General features: G+C 42.5%; 1 protein-coding gene across 6 annotated transcripts in view; it reads left to right on the top strand.

The window, feature by feature from the left end:
• LOC147010706 (dystrophin-like) overlaps positions 1-13,055 on the top strand; it is a 1,018,488-nt gene that overhangs the window by 422,844 nt on the left and 582,589 nt on the right. For all 6 annotated transcript variants that reach the window (XM_085859617.1, XM_085859614.1, XM_085859615.1 and 3 more), the window contains 2 exons: positions 3,287-3,460; positions 9,602-9,757. In XM_085859617.1, the coding sequence (XP_085715743.1) occupies positions 3,287-3,460; positions 9,602-9,757 (330 nt within the window). The remainder of the gene's footprint in view (positions 1-3,286; positions 3,461-9,601; positions 9,758-13,055) is intronic.

The raw sequence follows: 13,055 nt of genomic DNA, 5'->3' as shown, positions 1-13,055 counted from the left end.
CCTTCAATCCGATGATTACACTCGAACCCTACAGCCATGTCTCAGGCACAAACCGTTGGTGCTGTTTGTGGCTTTCAAAGCGAAGATGGGACATCATCTTGTAGTTTGATGTCCAAAGCACTGGTTACCTCCGCCACTCAAAGTTGGACGGAGGTTATGTTTTCACCCCTGTTCGTCTGCTTGTCTGAGCATAATATCTCAAAAAGTTATTGATGGACTTGGACAAAACTTGCTGGACAATTTGGGTGTGTATCAAAGACAAATTGATTCGATATTTGGTGAAGATCTGGATCTGGACCCAAGAGTGATTCTTCACCATTTTGAGATCGGGTGAAACTAATATTTATCACGATATCTCAAAAAGTTGTGGACGGATTCGAATGAAACTTGGTGGACATGTTGGGCGTGTGAGAAAGACTCGGATGTTGAATTAATACCAGGTGGGGTTGACTCTGCCTGTCATCCTTCTGAGCTCGGCAAAATGAGTGCCAGCTTGCTGGTATCCTGTGTCGGAGTGGCGACCCGTCCAGAATTGTGCCCAATAGCCAAGGAGACTGCTTAGGCAGCACCAACGCTCTGCACAGAGTATGGTCCCAATGGATGGATGGACAAAGGCAAATTGATTATATTTTTGTGAAGATCCGAATCCGGATCTGGACCTGATCATTTTTAAGTGATTATTCACCATTGAGAGATCGGGCTAAACTAATATACATCACGATATCTCAAAAAATTGGAGACGGATTCGGTCAAAACTTGCTGGTCAGGTTGGGTAGGTGACAAGAACAAGCCAATTATATTGTGTTGTGTGATGAGGATGAATGGTCCCAATGCAGATCTGGCCTGTCAGGAGGATGTAAAATGTAAACAGCTCAGTCTGGTGGAGGCACATGCTCTACTAAGTGCCGTTCTAGTTATCTTGCCAAAACGAAGTTTTTGCAAGATATGTTAGTCAGCTTGTATGTTTTTTTTAATTTTTTTTGTTTTGTTTTGTTTGTCTGTAATCACGTATCGATCACTCTGCAGAGCACAGTTATCATTGGAAATTTTTGTAACTTCACATATCAGAGTCCTATAGAGGTCCCTTTCAGCGCATAAAATTTTCAATGTCAAGGTCAAAGGTCAAGGTCACTTTGTCGCAAATTAGGGGAGTTGACGAAACCCTTATTTTTTGAGTAATTTTGATCGGATTGTCTTCAAACTTCATGAGAATACAGTTCATGGTCTGGCGCTCAGCTGATTAATTTTTGGTGGAGATCGGCCTTGACCTTCATGGTTAGCGCTGGAGGTTGAAAGTTTTTGACCCCAAGGTCAAATTTTGAAATCTTAGGTACCATATCGTGTAATACCTCAAATTGAACACCTCGGTGAGTGCTTTCTAGTTATGTCAAGCTTGAGACATTATGACGTCATTTGGTGACGTTATAAGGCAAACGCATATTTTTCATGGTTAATCTGTAGAACGATTCTCATCGGAATCTCTCGTAGGCAGATATTCCTCAAGGAGTCACTCCTGGTGGATAGCAGCTCTGTTCACCTCAGTGTGACCTTAAAGAAGTCACACGTGGTTACCTTTTGGCAAGATCCGAGTCTTATTTTTTTTTTGCTGTGATCCTACTTTGTAGAGTTTTTGATTGTGACCCTTTAAAAAGCACTGCCCAAGCTTTGGCACTTATCATTCTTTAGAATGAGTTTCATTATCAAAGGAATGTAGTCATTAAAAAAATATTGTAATTAGCCAGAGAATCTCATTTCCATTCAGCATCTTTATAAGAGTTGTGTTTTCATACTGTCGTTTGTTTTATAGTTAAGGTGTGACAAAGTTCTTGTCAAAACACAAAGTGCAGATTTGTGTTAATCTTTGGCCTGCAGGGGAAGGGGAAGTGGGGAAGTTGAGCAGGCAGGTGAAGGAAGAGACGGGGAGTTATAAAATTAAAATTTTCTTTTTATTCTCTCCCCAAATTATTAATTTCCTGCGAGGCTACACGTCAAGGGAAATACTTGAAAAGTGCTTCTTTGGGCTAAATGTAATTAAAATTTCAGTTCTTTTTTTTCTTTCTGCTGGCATGCTTTCAAGAAAATCCAGCCATTTGTACAACTTTTTAATGTTATATGTACAGCTGCCTAAGGAGACTTTTCGGAGGTTCCATTTGAGATTGATGATTTGCTGTTCAGCAGATTTAGAGGTCAAATTGGGGCAAGATCATCAGATCTTTATTTGCCTTCGCAGTGGATATTGAACTTATTAAGGGTACTCACACTAGCCACAACTGAGCAACTAGTTACAACTTGAATGGTGGGAGGGAGAAAGGAGGGATAGGTTGCGAGGAAGGGTGGGGGAGTGAGGGAGGCAGAGTGAGGAGGGGGGAAGTGAGGATGGCTGGTGGAAGGGAAGGCAACATGAGGATGGGAAGGCAGCATGAGGGTAGGGGAAGGGAAGGCAGCATGAGAGGAAGGGAGGGCAGGATGAGGAGAGAGGAAGGGAAGGCAGTGTGAGGGGAAGGGAGGGCAGTGTGAGGGGAAGGGAGGGCAGTGTGAGGGGAAGGGAGGGCAGCATGAGGAGAGGGGAAGGGAAGGCAGCGTGAGGGAAAGGGAAGGCAGCGTACCGGGGTGTTACCGGGGCAAAAGTACTTTCAATTTGCAAAAGCGAACTTGTTGCTGTTGCAGACTTTGGTTTCCTTGAATATGCATTCTGAACCATCACTAATAGGTACTCTCTCTGGTGTTTGGTTTTCAACTGTTTTTGCAATATTGGACCTATTACAGTGATGAGCAACGTCTATTGAACAAAGTGAACATGCAATTTTTAGACTGCTAACTAGTCACAACTTTGCCCTTCCAATTTCACGGACTACCTGCCTTCCAGAGCACATATCAAGTTGCACGTGACCAAGTGGAATATTCCCACATTCATACTCAGCAATAACAATCAGCATTTATTCCCTGCAAGGCCATGGGATCTCAATTACCTGCAGATGTGGCCTCAACTCGGCAGTGGGGAGGTGCTACACTGTGGGGGAGGGGGTGTAGCAGTGCAGCAGTATTTGGTATCCGCAGCATAAAGTCCCCAAATTCAAACATTTTTGCGAATGTTTTGACTAGTCCTTCATTCAACCTGTTAAATGGTTTACTATTTGAGACTGATAGCATAGGCAGACATGTGCAAACTGAATTATTCATTGTCACTGTTACAGTTTATAATTGTATGAATGTTTGACTCTTTAAAGAACAACAATCCCCTTTAGCTATTTCTAACCCCCATGTTTGACCACTTTGCTCTATTCAGACTCACCTGGCAGACTTACGGGTCCGGCTGCGTCTGTTCCACAAACCAGCAGACTTCGATCGGCGTTTGGCGCAATGCCAACGCATCTTGGCTGATGTTGGACGAGAGGTTCCCCTGGTTCGGCTGCACAGCTCTGAGCCTGAGGCAGTACAAGCCCAGCTTGACCACTGCATGGTATGATGGAGGAACCACAAAAGGGAGGCTGATAAAGTGTAAAAACAAAAACAAAAAATAAATTAGAGTGAACTTTGGGAATTTTATTGACTTTGAATTAATTACCGGCATCATGGGTTGCTTATTGACTCACCTTTCAAGACCGACCACCCAGGTAAGGAAGTGAACTTGGTAACCACAAATTATATTTTCAGGGCTTAAATTTGAGGAGCCACTTATTGTCTTTCATTCCTCAGAAACGCAAAGCACCAATTGCTGGAGAACATTAATTGAACACATTTATACGATTATCCCCAAATTCACATGATATTGCAGGACTTTTTCTGAATGTATTGAGTGGATCATAGCTTTCCACCAGCTCACAGAACGATGTACTAAGGTTTGCCAAATGCAAATCCTTAAGGCAATTCACAGTCCATCAGCTTCTCCATGTTTCCACCGAAAGTTTAGTTATGAAGTGTTCTTTGTGGAATGGGAATTGTGTGATGATGCCGATGGAAAAAAACTTTCTCCTCCTCATGAAACTTCTTGCGGTTATCGGAGCTCGGAAGATAGTGTAATCCTCTATTCCACAGGCGGCAACGGTACATGGCATCGACCACCACAAGGTGTTGCATGACCACCTCGGATCAGGCATGCTTTCACTCCCTTCTGAGTAATTTTATAAGACCTTGAGTGACCAACTTTTTTGAGTCAAATGCAGCACTTACTACAAAACACTGATTTTGTGGCCAAGTGAATTCATGGGATTTTTCAGGTCTTACCTCACCAACCAACCAAGCCCATGTTTCCATCCATGAAAAACAATTTAAATTGAAGATGCTTTTCCTCGACTGAGGATGTCATCACAACTATTCCCACTTTGCCGAGAAACTCAAGAAAGGAAGGCTTTTGTACTGATAGCATGAAGCCAGTGCACTTTGTCAGAAAGAATGCCATCAAGAACAAAAGCCATGTTGAATAAAATTAAATAGTTTGGACACAAGAAAGAGGACATTTGGCTCGTCATGCCAGTGTTGAAATCCAACATATTCATTTAATGTCTCGGAAGGATTTATTGGTCATAGTATCAACCCAGATGCTGAATCATATTCAGAAGATGCCATTGGATTTATTACTTTCATGAATGAGTGCAAACAAGACAGCTTCCTTTTAATGTCTCCTTGGAGAAACATAACGAGGATGTGCCGTTTCAAGATATATGTGTGCGTTTGTATATAGTGAAGTCCAGTGGTGTCTGCAACTCCATTGTCATTGTTGCACAACCCCACATTGAGATATTCCAGTGCTCACCATTCAGTGGCCAAATGTCACTTGTACATGTGGAAATGTGGGATTTCATATGGAGTGTGACCTCTTGACCTTCATTCTCAGATGTGAGGCCATACTCACCTGAGCAGTGTTAGGAATGAGCGTTACGGTTATTAAGGCATAATTGATTCTAACTACGCTGCTGAAACTTGTTCCATCATAATTGCTTTAATAAATGTAATGGTGGAGTGGGCCCTCGTTTGGTGATTATTTGGATGCATTAATAGTGTGTGAAGCATGACTGAGCCATTAGGAAATCCAATTGCTGGCCCTTCAGGTTTTGCTGAGCTGCATTCAACTCGTGGCCTATTTTCGATTTTGCTGCATGTCATTTGTAGTTCTCAATCTGAATGAAATGAGACTAGTCTTAACGCTTCGTTAGCAGAGCACTGGACCATGATGTGAGATATTTATAGGATGGAAAATATAAGCTGGCTGTCAAGTCGACTTACGCACACATGCTGACGTTAAAAATAAAAATTGCAATCCATTGCTTTTGGGCTGATGTCTCATGGACAAGCAACTACTGCATCCAAGTTATTCCTTTATTCCTTCAATCCAAAACCTTGATCTTTTATACCCCCATTCACCCTCCCCAGGCCCACCTCTTTCCAAATTTCCCCCCCTGATACTTTGCTTCTGTATCCATCTTGTCCACCATGTAGGTCCTCTCCTACTCTTTATTCTTCCCCACATCCCTTATTTCTCCAAGTGTCCCTCTATTTTGTCCCTCAATACCGCTATTGTGTCCTCCCCTACTTTCTTTCTACTGTTCTTTTGTTCTGTTATGTCCTAATACTTGCGAGATTCTCGCTCATCCATGAGCTTCGACATATATATATATATATATATATATATATATATATATATATATATATATATATATATATATATATATATATATATATATATATATATATATATATATATATATATATATATATATGCATATGGAAGCCAAAACAGAGCCCTTCCGACCCAATAAATGCAACACGACATTAAACGCCAGGTGTGCATCAGCATGGCTTCGCCTCTGTCCCGGATGGCTTCAGCAGACCATACACTCGAGTTTATTTTAAAACTGTGGTCAGTGCAGAAGTAATGTGCTTTAAATCCTCATTTAAAAAAATAGACTTGAGTATGATCTGCTGAAGCCATCCGGGTTGGAGGCGAAGCGGTACTCATGCGCACACGCCATTTAATGCCTTTTGCATTTATCAGGTTGGAAGGGCTGTTTTGGTTTATTATTCAACCCGACCACACAGCCGCACCTCCTGGTACATGGGCAGTGAAGCATGAGCAATGTGCTGGTGTGGTCGATGGCCATTGCTTCTCACAGATCATGCAACTTTCGCTATGTGGGACATAAATTTGTGCCTCACCGCTCCATCAAGTTTGGTCTAAAAAAAATGAAATACTGTATATATATATGGCCATTTTTTTGCAATATAATATATGTATGTATATATATATATATATATATATATATATATATATATATATATATATATATATATATATATATATATATATATATATATATATATATATATATATATATATATATATATATATATATATATATATATATGTATATATATATATATATATATATATATATATATGTATATATATATATATATATATATATATATATATATATATATGTGTATATATATATATGTGTATATATATATATATATGTGTATATATATATATATATATATATATATATATATATATATATATATATACACAGCCAAAGCTCGTTACTATGCCACCCGTCGGGACCTAGCAAAAGTGGCATAGTAGCGAGAGTGGCATAGTAACGAGATTTTGTGAAAACGGCCTTATTTTCTCAAGTTACCCATCTGTAGTTAATCTTTAGACAAAATTTATTCCAGCAAGTAAAAGGCACGACTGTTGTATAAGCTAAGCGAACGGAGAACATACACACACTAACAGAGTTCACACACTAACATATGGCATGGCGAGAAATTCACGGCACACAAAGCTTTCAAGAATCGTCGGCTGGCGCATCTTCTTTCGGCGTATCTCGTGCATCTCGTTGTCTAGCCGATCGCACGCTTGCATCACACCGGGCTTCCCGCTTCTCTGCTGCATGAACTTCCGGATGGTGCTACAAGCGCGCTGGGCTTCCTCGAACGGAACGATTTCCTCCTCGACAGTTACCTCGTCATCTTCGCTTTCCACCGGCTCCTCACTGCACAGAATCTCCTCCGCAATCTCCTCCAGCGTGAAATACCCGCCAGTCGCGAGGCGCTCGTCGGCTTCGAGAAAGTCAGACAGCTCGATCTCCTCGTTCTCGTGCATCTTTTCCTCGGCAGGCAGAGCTTCCCAGATGTCGGGCAGCTCCGCATCCTGTGGCTCAGTTTGGATCTCCTCTTCGATGAACTTGGCCTTCCCGAAACAGTTCCTGATCGTCGACTTGCCGACCTGCTCCCAAGCACGCCGGGCGATGTGTAGAGCGTCGAGCAACGTGAACTTGAACTCCTTTCCCTCGTCTATGGCCTCAAGCCGGCGGCATAGCAGGAGCTTCTTGTAGTGGCGCTTGAGATTCTCTATGATTCCCTGATCCATTGGTTGCGAATTGGCTGTCGTGTTGGGTGGGAAGAAGACCAGTTGGATGTTGTTCAGCTCGAGCTCGGGAGGGTGGCCAGAGAAGTTAACGAGACAGACCAGCACTCTGCGTCCCTGCTGGCCAAGTCGTCCATCCCACACACGCAACATCTCCTCAAAAAGCTCCGCCGTCATCCACGCCTTCGAGTTCGCCTTGTACTTGGCCGGGATCTCTTTGTTCTTGAAGGCACGGGGTTTCTTGGAATTGCCAATCACCAGAAGAGTGATCCTTTGCTTGCTTTTCTTTCCTCCAGTACACCGCTCTCCCCTGAAAGCCATGGTCTTGTTCGGAAGCAGCTGCCAGAAGAGTCCAGTCTCGTCCAGGTTGAAGACGTCGTCTGCGGAGAACTGCCCGAGTAAGGGCCGGAGAACCTGTTGTTGCCACTCAAGAAGGGATTGCAAATCCACCGCTCCAGCTTCGCCCTGCACTGTCTTGAACGTGATGCCGTGGCGCTTCTTGAAATTGCCCAACCAACCGTCGCTCGCCATGAAGTCTGGGATGTGCATCAGCTCGGCCAGTTTCATCGCCTTCTCCTTGATCAGATCGCCGCTGACAGGCACATTCTGTCCTCTTGATTGCTTCAGCCACATGAGCACTCCCTCATCAAGCTTCGGGTCGTGAGCCTGCGTCAACTTCATGCGCTTCGATGGAAATCCAGCTTTGATTGCAGCCTCGATTGCATCCTTCTTGCTGAGAATGCCCTTCACGGTGGTTCTCTTAACTTCAACGCCCCATTTCTTGCTAATCTCCCTGGCCAACTTGGACTGATTCGGCTCTTTCTTTGCGGCATCGATGATCTCCTTCTTCTCCTTCAGCGTAAAGTCGGTTCGCTTGCGTTTCTGAGCTGACATTATGGGCTGAATTTGAAAAAAAATGATGTCACTGTTGTACGTGTGCCTGCGTGTCTGTGTGTGTGCTCGCGCTTTTTTGTGTCTCGTTGTGCGTGTTGTGATTGGCTTGTTGTGGCTGGCATCGGGGAGAAGAATCGCGTGTTTTGACACAGTCTGACAATGCGCGTACGTATTGAGTTATGTTGTGCGCAGCTGGACTGTAGTTCGTCGCTTCGCCTTTGGACGTGAGTGTGATAATCGAGCACTGCGCAATACAGACTTTTTTACGACTCGTGCCTTTTAACAGTCACACAGTAGTGGCATGGTAGCGAGAGTAGGGGGTGGCATAGTAAATTTATTTTGTATTGAATTTTGTCGGGACCGAGCAAAAGTGGTTTTATAGGGAGAGTGGCATAGAAGCGAGGTGGCATAGTAACGAGCTTTGACTGTATATATATATATATATATATATATATATATATATATATATATATATATATATATATATATATATATATATATATATATATATATATATATATATATATATATGAATTGACTGATAGCCTGGTGTTGGCACAGTGGTTAGGGCAGCGGCTTGGGATCCAAAAGGTTCTGAGTTCAAGCCCCGTTGGGCCACTGAATTAATACACCAGGGGGTTGACTCAGCCTGTCTTCCTTCTGAGGTCGGCGAAATGAGTACCAGTGTACTGGGCCGGTGTATACCCCGGTTAAAATAGGTGTACCATATCCATGTGTCGTAAGAGGCGACCAGGGTTGCGTCAGGAAGGGCATCCGGCGTAAAACATGTGCCAAATCACTATGCGGATCATACGGATGATCCGCTGTGGCGACCCCTAACGGGAGCAGCCGAAAGAAGAAGAAGATATATGAATTGACTGATGTACACCTACTTGAGCACCAATTGTGCTCAAGTAGGTGTACATCAGTCAATTAGATGTGGCAAGAACCATATGTAATAAAATAAGTAATGTGCACTATTCAGGTGTAGGCACAGTATGATGCACCTACCTGTGCAAGGTTGTTTTGCTGCTTCCCCAAAGTTTCAGACTCATGTCACTTTTGGTATAATCTTAAGTTATTAATAAATATCCACCCGTTTATATCCAATGTTATTTTATAGTCTCTCACTGCGACTGACTGAAGCAGATGGTTCATCTGAAAAGAGGCAAATATTTTTTTCTGGCATTATTACTTTGACATTGCAACTAAACTAATTCTAACATGATGTGTGGACATTTTATCGATTCAAACACGAATGATGCGTGTTTTGTCATCATTATTCTGTTGCAACCTCTCGTGTTTCCTGACATGTGGCCACTTTCGCTCCCTTCCTAGCAACTTTACAAGACCTTGAGTGAGATCAAGAGTGAAGTAGAAAGTGTCATCAAGACAGGACGGCAGATTGTACAAAAGAAGCACACCGAAAACTCCCAAGACCTTGACGAGCAGCTGACAAAGCTGAAACATCTTTATAATGATCAAGGTTTTCAGGTAGGTCCGACATCACGATTGTTCACACTCAGTGAAAGGTGTCAGAACACATTGGTCTGAAATTTGCAGAGTTACACTTGCCTGAGGTTCCAAAGCTGGACCTGCTAATAGAGCTGTCTTTGAAGTAAAAGTTTACGTCATAAACCAGGGAGGACAGCAGGGGGCACTCAAGTTTTAACTGTAATTCGAAACGTAAAACAGGTTTGCTCTTGTGTTAAGATGTTTTTGTTTTAATGGCTGATAACGGTTGTGCTATGATAGTGAAACATGTATTTAAAACAATTGCTGGGTCAGATTAATAGGGTATTATTAAAAAAACAAAACAGCTGCAATGGAATTTGCATTATGTTTCAGAGTTGTCCACTGGACTTCAATGGTGTTTGAGAGAACGTTTGATAGCATCAGCAATGAACGTAAAAATTTGCTCAGGAATTTATGGAGACACTTTGAATGTATGATCTGGCCTACAAACAATGCCATGCATACAATATCACTAACATACAATGGCCTACTTTCTCGATTTTGCAGTACCACTCATGAACCATTGTTCCCATATGCCAGGACAAGATTATAGAACCCACTTCATCAAACTGAAAAAGATGCATGCTCTTCTGTATGCAAGTACAATTAAATTTTGGACCAACACCTGTCTCCCCCCCCCTCAACCCCCATCCCCCCACACCATCTCCGAAAAAGTTCCAGACAGATTCCTCATCCCAGGGTGTAATCTGTAAGGTGTATTCTTCTGAAGACAGGATAAGGCACAAATACAGTACAATATTACAACATATAATATGCAGTGTCTATATAAAGTCTTCACCCACTTTCAAAATTTTCACCTTTTGCTGCCTTATAGCCTGGACTTAAATTACAATAAATCAGACTTTTACCATATTTACACATCCTAAGCCCACAACTTCCGAGTGAAAAATAAATTTTACAGATTTCAGAAAATTAATGAAATAAACACAACGAGAATATCTTTGTTGGATAAGTGTCCACCCCCCCCACCACCACCTTCTTCCCCCTGAGTTAATACTTGGTGGAAGCACCTTTGACAGCAATTGCAGCTGTGAGGCTGTTGGGATCGGTCTCCACAAATTTTGCACACTTTGATTGGGCAGTGTTTGCCCATTCGTCTGTCCAAAACTGTTCAAGTTCAGTCAAGTTGTGTAGGGAGTGTTGATGGACAGCAATCTTCAAGTCATGCCACAGATTTTCGATTGGATTTAGGGCGGGGCTCTGACTGGGCCACTCATGGACTTTTATCTTTTTGTTTCTTAGCCACTCCAGTGTAGCTTTGGCTGCGTACCCGGGTCATTGTAATGCTGAAAGGTGAACTTTCATCCCAATTTCAGCTTTCTTTCAGAGGGCAGCAGGTTTTCCTCTCGGATTTTCTGCATTTTGCTCCATCCATTTTCCCTTCTATCCTGACAAGTGCCCCAGTCCCTGCTGATGAGAAACATTCCCATAACATGATGTTACCACCACCATGCTTCACAGTAGGGATGGTGTTCTTTGGGTGATGTGCTATGGTGGGTTTTTTACCAAACGTAACATTTTCCATTTAGGCCAAAAAGTTCCAACTTGGTTTCATCAGCCAAAAAACTTTTTGCCACATGGCTTCAGAATCTCTGGAGCGTTTTTTTGCATACCCCATACGGGACTCAAGGTGGGCTTTTTGAGTAATGGCTTCCTTCTTGCCACCTTACCATCCAGGCCAGATTGAGGAATGCTTGGGATATTTTTGTGACATGCACACAGTGACCAGTCTTTGCCATAAAGGTGTGTGGCTCTTTCAAATTTGCACCTGGCCTCTTGGTGGCCTCTCTGATCATTTGCCTCCTTATTTGGTCATCCAGTTTGGAGGGACGGCCTAATCTAGGCAGGCTCTTGGTGGCACCATATGCCTTCCACTTCTTAATGACTGTCTTGACTGTAATCCAAGGGATATTCAAGGCCTTTGAAATATATTTATACACATCCCCTAATCTGTGCTTTTCCACAACTTCATCCCAGAGGTCTTTTGAAAGCTCCTTTGTGTTCATGGTTGAGTTTTTGCTGTGAAATGCACTCCCCAGCAGAGGAAACCTACAGGAACAGCTGATTTTATTCTGAAATAATCAGAATCACTACAATTTAACACAGATGGAGGCCAATTAACTTGGTGTGTGATTTTGAAGGTGATTGGTTACATCAAAGCTAATTTTTTTGTAAGGGGGGTGGACACTTATCTAACGAAGATATTCAAGTTTTGTATTTTTAATTAATTTTCTGAAATTTGTAGAATTTGTTTTTCACTTGGAAGTTGTGGGTTACGATGTGTAAATAAAAGGTGGAAAAAGTCTCATTTAAGGCAATTTAATTCCAGGCTATAAGGCAACAAAAGGTGAAAAATTTGAAAAGGAGTGTACACTTTCTATAGGCATTGTATATACATACAGTATACATATATATGTACCACATATACATACACTACATCACCAAAAGTATGTGGACACCCCATTGATTTTGGGGATTCGGCTATTTCAGCTGCACCCAGGTGTATAAAATGAAGCACAGAGCCATGCAATCTCCAAAGACAAACATTGATAGTCGAATGGGCTGAAATGAAGAGTTCAGTGACTTTCAATGTGGCACTGTCATAGGATGCCATCTTTCCAACAAGTGAGTTCATCAAATTTCTGTCCTGCTGGAGCAGGCCCGGTCAACTGTAAGTGCTATTATTGTGAAGTGGAAACGTCTCAGAACAACAATAGCTCAGCCGCAAAGTGGTAGACCACATAAGCTTACAGAACAGGACCGCCGAGTGCTGAAGCACGTAACTCGGAAAAATTGTCTGTCGTCGGATGCAATACTTACTTCCGAGCTCCAAACTGACTCGAAGCAATGTCAGCACAAACACTGTTCGTTGAGAGCTTCATGAAATGTGTTTGCATGACCGAGCAGCTGATGCACAATGCCAGCGTTGGCTGGAGTGGTGTAAAGCTCACCACCGTTGGACTCTGCAGCAGTGGAAACGTGTTCTCTGGAGTGATGAATCACGCTTCACCATCTGTCAGTCTGACAGACAAATCTGGGTTTGGCAGATGCCAGGAGAACGTTACCTGCCCGAATGCATAGTGCCAACTGTAAAGTTTGGTGGAGGAGGAATAATGGTGTGGGGCTGTTTTTCATGGTTCAGGCTAGGCCCCTTAGTTCCAGTGAAAGGAAATCTTAATGCTACAACATACAATGACATTCCAGACAATTCTATGCTTCCAACTTTGTGGCAACAGTTTGGGGAAGGCCCTTTCCT

Source organism: Eptatretus burgeri, chromosome 16 (assembly GCF_056783735.1).
Source record: "Eptatretus burgeri isolate ZD-2024b chromosome 16, Ebu_testis_v1, whole genome shotgun sequence".
In the NCBI taxonomy this organism is placed as follows: domain Eukaryota; kingdom Metazoa; phylum Chordata; class Myxini; order Myxiniformes; family Myxinidae; genus Eptatretus; species Eptatretus burgeri.
The sequence above is the reverse complement of the archived record's forward strand: the minus strand, read 5'-3'. Positions and strand labels throughout refer to the sequence as shown.